Source organism: Neomonachus schauinslandi, chromosome 15 (assembly GCF_002201575.2).
Source record: "Neomonachus schauinslandi chromosome 15, ASM220157v2, whole genome shotgun sequence".
Lineage (NCBI taxonomy): Eukaryota > Metazoa > Chordata > Mammalia > Carnivora > Phocidae > Neomonachus > Neomonachus schauinslandi.
This window is the reverse complement of record NC_058417.1, coordinates 36,070,907-36,078,042: the sequence shown is the minus strand read 5'-3', so window position 1 is coordinate 36,078,042 and position 7,136 is coordinate 36,070,907. Positions and strand designations below refer to the sequence as shown.

General features: G+C 46.2%; 1 protein-coding gene across 1 annotated transcript in view; it reads right to left on the bottom strand.

The window, feature by feature from the left end:
• Positions 1–1,518: 1,518 nt before the first annotated feature.
• Positions 1,519–7,136, bottom strand: part of TTLL6 (tubulin tyrosine ligase like 6) — a 29,823-nt gene continuing 24,205 nt past the window's right edge. The window contains exons 11-12 of the mRNA XM_021704382.2: positions 2,269–2,635; positions 1,519–1,778 (exon numbers count right to left, since the gene is read on the bottom strand). Coding sequence (XP_021560057.2) covers positions 1,519–1,778; positions 2,269–2,635 — 627 coding nt within the window. The remainder of the gene's footprint in view (positions 1,779–2,268; positions 2,636–7,136) is intronic.

The following is a 7,136-nucleotide window of genomic DNA, read 5'->3' as shown; positions in this document are numbered from 1 at the left end:
CATGAGAAGGGCATCAGAATCATGGAGAAGACCTTCTCAAATGCAGATTCCTGGGCCCCCCAGGACCTACTGAATCAGAATTTCTGGAAGCAGGCCCTGGGATATGCATTTTTACAAGCACCCAAAGTGATGTCTATGGGCTGATGTTTACTCACCCACCCTCCTGCAGCGTGAGCTACTTGGTCACGAGGGGGCAGGGTCAAACTGGTGGTCACAGTCCGCTTTAGTGGCAGGAGTGAGGGAGATGATTAGAATGCGTAGCCTTGGGGTGCCTGGGTGGCTCAGTCAGTTGGGCGTCTGCCTTAGGCTCAGGTCGTGATCTCAGGGTCCTGGGATCGAGCCCTGCAGCGGGCTTCCCACTCAGCAGGAAGTCTGCTTCTCCCTCTCCCACTCCCTCTGCCCTTCCTCCTGCTCATGCGTGCTCTCTCTCAAACAAATAAATAAAATCTTTTTTAAAGAACGCTTAGTCTTCGGGGCGCCTGGGTGGCTCAGTTGGTTAAGCGACTGCCTTCGGCTCAGGTCATGATCCTGGAGTCCCGGGATCGAGTCCCCCATCGGGCTCCCTGCTCAGCGGGGAGTCTGCTTCTCCCTCTGACCCTCCCCTTTCTCATGCTCTCTGTCTCATTCTCTCTCTCAAATAAATAAATAAAATCTTTAAAAAAAAAAACAAAAAAACGCGTAGTCTTCTTCTCTAGGCAGCCAAGCAGCATGAGCCCCTCTACCCCACACGGCGCTACGCTGTAGAGCTCTCCTAAGTCGGTACTCCCCTCCCTCCTGCAGCAGCCCTGTGTTCTGACAGAGGGCTCGTCGCTCTCTCCTCTGTCCTTGCACGCGGTGGCATCAAGGCTTTTCCAAGGTCTTTGTTTTCAGATCTTCTCAGTCCCCGCTGTCCTGTTGGTTCTGTCCCTTCAGCGCCTGTCATGACAGGGCCAGCTTTGGGGACAAGCGGCCTGGGCCGAGGCCAGGCTGGCACTGAATGAAACGTGTGGAAATCAACCTCTCACAGCTGACATGGTTCCACTTCTGGGACCCGCGTTAATGACTCTTAATTGTAGCCATCCGTGGAAGACAAGCAAAGTACCCCCAAAGCAGTGGGGACACACACGGTGGTCATAACAGAATCACACATTGCAAGGGGGGGGGGTGTGTGTCACATTTTGACTGAGGTCAGTCTTTTTTTTTTTTAAGATTTTATTTATTTATTTGACAGAGAGAGACACAGCGACAGCAGGAACACAAGCAGAGGGAGTGGGAGAGGGAGAAGCAGGCTCTCCACGGAGCAGGGAGCCCGATGCGGGGCTCAATCCCAGGACCCCGGGATTATGACCTGAGCTGAAGGCAGACGCTTAACGACTGAGCTATCCAGGCGCCCCTGACTGAGGTCAGTCTTAATTGTTCACTTACCTGTATGTCTTTTATCAATCCAGCCATCCACCTACCTCCCCGACGTTCCAGAAATACATACACGCGGTGCCGGCCGGTGAAACAAGCACATGAAGGGAATATGGGGGGACCTACCTAGTCCCTCTCACATCCTTTTGGGCCAGAGATCAGGCCGCGGCTGTACGCTTCCCGACTCGGGTCTCTCGCGGCACTGCTGTGGCTCCTGCTGGGCCTCGGATCCAGTCGGGCTGGGGTGGCAACCACCAGCAGATCACTGGGAGACACGTCGCGGCCGGGAGGACCGTGCAGGAGCAGGACGGAGGACAGACGCAGCTGCCTCTTCTCGCTGGAGCTTCGGCTGCTGCAGGAGCACTCCCAGGGCAGGCAGCGGGTTTCTGGAAAGGCGAAATCATTGGCATCATCCCTTTGTGCTGCGGGGTGAGGAGCCCATTGCCGGCGGAGGCCACCTCCCGCCGGGGTCCGCTGGCTTCAGGCCAGCTCAAGTTCCTGACCCGGAACCCGCCTCTGGTCCTCTCCTGCAAGTGGCTTCTCTTCCCTGTTTTCATACTTCATGCCCCTCCACTGATAGGCTCAGCTGAATGCGCCTCACCTGAACGGACAACCAGGAATCGTCGAACAGGGTGCTTGTCAAAAGCATTCTGTTTTTACCTTTTTTTGTATTTTCAATAAGACCAGAGACTCCCTAAGGATGTGGACTATGTCTCCACCACCAGGCGGGGGTGGGGGTGGGGTGTCTCCCTGAGGGCGGGGGCTGCATCCCCCACCGCCACCCCAGACTAGGCCCTCCTCCAAGACGAGGACTGCTTCTGTTAGCGACTCCGTCCCCTAAGCTCTTGGCACACGCCTGGACCCACTGGCACTCACGTGACTTGTGATTCGGCCCCAGCTTTGGGTTGCAGTAAGCTGGGAACAGGGCGAGCTTCTCCCTCAGTGGAACCTTGGTGAACAGCTCTGACATCAGAGGCTGCTTCGTCGTCTCATTCCGCGGCGCAGTCCAGCTTGGCTTCAGACTTCCTAAGAAGCTCTGGGATTTTGTTGGAAGAGAAATTTTTGATACTTTCCCCTGGATGAGGTCCTGGGGGAGGGGGTGCTGCTTGTATTTAAAGACCACCGTATCCACCTCGGGGCTACTGCTTCCAGAGCTGGTTATCCCGGTCCTGCTCGGCAGAGACTCTGGGGAGTCTGAGACCTGAGTGGCAGGATCTGGGCAGGTTTCTAGTGAGGTTAAGGGCTGGAGGAGAAAACAGTCCATAATGAGACTGTGGAAGCCTAGGGCTCCTTCCCGTGCCTTCTTGATTTAAACAAACAAAGTAAGCCAAGCTCATCAGCAGCAAGAAAGATTAGAATAGTTTCCTAACCAGGAATTGGCTAAACACTAGGGCAGAGGATGGTGGGTATGTCCACAGAGCTTCCGCTGGGTTTTTGTTTTTTGTTTTTAACAAAAGAGAGATTTTAAACACTAGAAATTGGCCATCAGAAAAATAGGCATTATTTCCCAGCTATTAGACTGGCAAAAATTAGAAAGCTGCTGGTGGGATGGGGCACTATAGGGGCCCTCATGCACTGCGGATGAGAATGTAGACTGGTACAGACATTCTGGTGAACCATCTGGAAACACCCAGTTAAATAATATTACAAATACTCTGTGTCCCAGCATTTCTGCTTCTAGGTATACATACTAAATGAGTTATTAGATAACTCCTTTTTAAAAAGTAGGTACACCAATGTTCCCAGCAACATTATTCACAATAGCCAAAAGGTGGATATAACCCACATGTCCACCAACAGATGAATGGTTGGAACACTAGTCAGCCTTAAAAAGGAAGGAAATTCTGATATATACTACAACATGAGTGAACTTTGACGAGATCGGGCGCGTTCAGGGTGGTATGGCCTCAGACAACATGAGTGAACTTTGAAACTTTATGCTAAGTGAAGTAAGCCAGACACAACAGTACAAATGTTGTATGATTCTACTTATCTGAGGTACCTAGAGTAGTCATAGAGACAGTAAAACAGAGAGGAATGAATAAGGCAGAAAAAATATTTGAAGAAATATTTAAGAAATAATAGCCATAAACTTCTCAAATTTGGTGAAAGACATCAATTTATAAAACCACAAGCTCAAGAATCCTAAATAGAATAAGTACAAATAAAATCACACCCAGATGGGGTACCTGGCTGGCTCAGTTGGAAGAGCGTGCGACTCCTGATCTCTGGGTTGTGAGTTTGAGCCCCACATTGGGTACGGAGATTACTTTAAAAAAAATAAAATCTTAAAAAGGAAATGACACCCAGACACATCATAGTCAAATTGCTGAAGCCCAGAGATAAAGAGAAGAGCTAGAGAAAAATGACACATTACATATAGGGGACAATGTTATGAATACAGCTGACGTCTCACTAAAAAAGAAAAAGAACACCAGAAGATAATGGAACATTTTTTAAGTGCTGCAAGGAAAAAAAAAAAAAATGTCAACCCAGAATTCTAGGTCCAACAAAAATAGCCTTCAAAATGAAAGCTAAATAAAGACATTTTCAGATAAACAAAAACAGAAAATTCATCACCAGCAGAGAGATGTGCACTACAGTAAATGCTAAAGAGAGTTTTTCAGGCTAAAGAGAAATGACATCAGATGATATATATACATACAAATACATATGTTACTTATATACATATATATTTTTTAAATATCTTTCCTCTTGGGGTGCCTGGGTGGTGCAGTCAGTTAAGCATCTGACTCTTGGTTTCAGCTCAGGTCATGATCTCGTTGTTGTGGGATTGAGTCCTGCGTTGGGCTCCGTGCTCAGGGGGAAGTCTGCTGGAGATTCTCTCTCCCTCTCTCTCTGTCCCTCCCCTCCCCCACTCATGCCTCTCTCTCTCTTTCTCTATTTTTCGCTCTCTCAAATAAATAAATCTTTAAAAAAATATTTTAAAAAAGAAAAATAGGCAAGTTTCCAGAGTATATGAAGAATTCCTACAACTCAGTAATAAAAAGATAAATAATCCTAATTTTTAAAAGAGAGGGAAGCAAAAACTTGACATACTCTTCACAAAGAAAGACATATGAATGAGGGAGCCTGGGTGGCACAGCTGGTTATGTGTCTGACTCTTGGTTTCAGCTCAGGTCATGATCTCAGGGACCTGAGATTGAGCCCTGTGTCCAATTTTGCTCTCAGCTAGGAGTCTGCTTGAGATTCTCTCTCCCTCTGCCCCTCCTTCTCATGCTCTCTCTCTCAAATAAATAAATAAAATCTTTAAAAATAAAAGGGTGGGGTGGCGCCTGGGTAGCTCAGTCATTAAGCGTCTGCCTTCGGCTCAGGTCATGATCCTAGGGTCCTGGGATCGAGCCCCGCATCAGGCTCCCTGCTCTGCAGGAAGCCTGCTTCTCCCTCTCCCACTCCCCCTGCTTGTGTTCCCTCTCTCGCTGTGTCTCTCTCTCTGTCAAATAAATAAATAAAATCTTAAAAAAATAAAAGAAAATAAATAAAAGAAAAAAAAAGAAAAACAGGCTCAACAAGAAAAAGAATAGGTCATAGAATGAGATAAATGACCCAATCACATTTAAATAAAGTTTAAATGCATATATTAAAAAAAAAATCCCTACTTTGCCAAGAAACATACTAACAAAAGATGGTGGATAGGAGAATGGGAGGTGAGTGTAAAGATAAAAGGGAAAAATAAATAAATGAAAGATGCAAAGGCTTTGAATGAACCAGGGCTTTTTATTAAATTAACCCTCTGCACATGAAATCCAGAAAAGAAAAAAAACAATAAAATGTTACTGCCTTATTTTTAAAAATCTCTTTGGAGTAGTACTACTTTACATCTTAGATTAATGAGAGAAGAACAAAGGCAGTCTTAAAAAGTCGCAGTAATATTAAAATAGCAGCTAATGCTTCCTGAATCCTATGTGGCAGGCGTCACTCTCCACATTTTCATGTATTCTTCCATTTAAGCCTCAAAGCAATCCACTGGTAAGTACTATTATTAAAATTCCATTTTTTAAAGATTTTATTTATTTATTTGAGAGAAAGAGAGAGAGAGAGTGCAAGAGCAGGAGGAGGGGCAGAGGGAGAGGGAGAAGTGGACTCCAGCTGAGTGCAAAGCCTGACAACAGGAGACTGGATCCCAGGATCCTGGGATCATGACCTACGCTGAAGTCAGATGCTTAACCAACTGAGCCACCCAGGTGTCAAAATTCCATTTTTTTTTAGATGAGGAAACTGAGGCTTAGGGAGAGAAGAGTGACTAGATGCAAGTCATTAGAGGAGACTCCAGGATCCAAACAGAGGCAGCCAAATCCCAATGCATACTCTTTACTCTTTTTTTTATTGCAAGAAAAAAGGAACCCCACATACACACACACATAAAATTTGCTACCTTAACCGTTTTTAAGTATACAGTAAGTAGTGTTAACAATACACCGATGTTGTGCCACAGACCTCCAAGAAGACTCCCCACTTAGTAGGGAGCCTGACATGGGGCTCAACCCCACACCCATGAGATCATGACCTGAGCTGAAACCAAGAGTTGGACGCTTAACTGACTGAGCCACCCAGGTGCCCCTCATTTTTTTTAAAGATTTATTTATTTATTTATTTATTTATTTATTTGAGAAAGAGCAGGGGGACGGGCAGAGGGAGAGCGGGAAAGAATCTCAGACTCCACGCTGAGCGCAGAGCCCAATGGGGGGCTTGACCCCACGACCCCAAGATCACAGCCTGAGCCAAAACCAAGAGTCAGGCACTCAACCAACTGGGCCACCCATAAATCCTTTGCCCATTTTAAAATCAGTTTATCTTTGGTGTGAGTTGTGAGAGTCCTTTATATATTCTGGATATGAACCCCTTATCAGATACATAGTTTGAAAATATTTTCTCCCATTTCACAGGTTGCCTTTTCACTCTGTTGATTGTTCAAGTTTGATATAGTCTCACTTACCTATTTTTGCTTTTTTTTTAAGGATTTTATTTATTTATTTGAGAGAGAGCACAAGAGGGGGGAGGGTCAGAGGGAGAAGCAGACTCCCTGCTAAGCAGGGAGCCCGATGCGGGACTCGATCCCGGGACTCCAGGATCATGACCTGAACCGAAGGCAGTCGCCTAACCAACTGAGCCACCCAGGCGCCCTTGCTTTTTTTTTAAAGTTTATTTGTTTGTTTGTTTAAGTAATCTCTACATGCAACATGGGGCTTGAACTCACCACCCTGAGATAAAGAGCCACACACTCTCCGACTAAGCCAGCCAGGCGGCCCTGCTTTTGGTGTCGTATCTGTGAAATCCGATGTCATGAAGTTCCAAAGCCTACTCTTTTTTTTTTTTTAGATTTTATTTATTTACTTGACAGAGAAAGATAGCGAGAGCAGGAACACAAGCAGGGGGAGTGGGAGAGGGAGAAGCAGGCTTCCCGCTGAGCAGGGAGCCCGATGTGGGGCTCGATCCTAGGACCCCGGGATCATGACCTGAGCTGAAGGCAGACGCCTAATGACTGAGCCACCCAGGCGCCCCTCCAAAGCCTACTCTTTTTTTTTTTTTTTTTTTTTTTTTTTTTTTTTTTTTTTTTTTTTTTTATTTTTTTTTTAAATTTTTTTTTTATTCTTATGTTAATCCCCATACATTACATCATTAGTTTTAGATGAAGTGTTCCATGATTCATTGTTTGTGCATAACACCCAGTGCTCCATGCAGAACGTGCCCTCCTCAGTACCCACCACCAGGCTAACCCATCC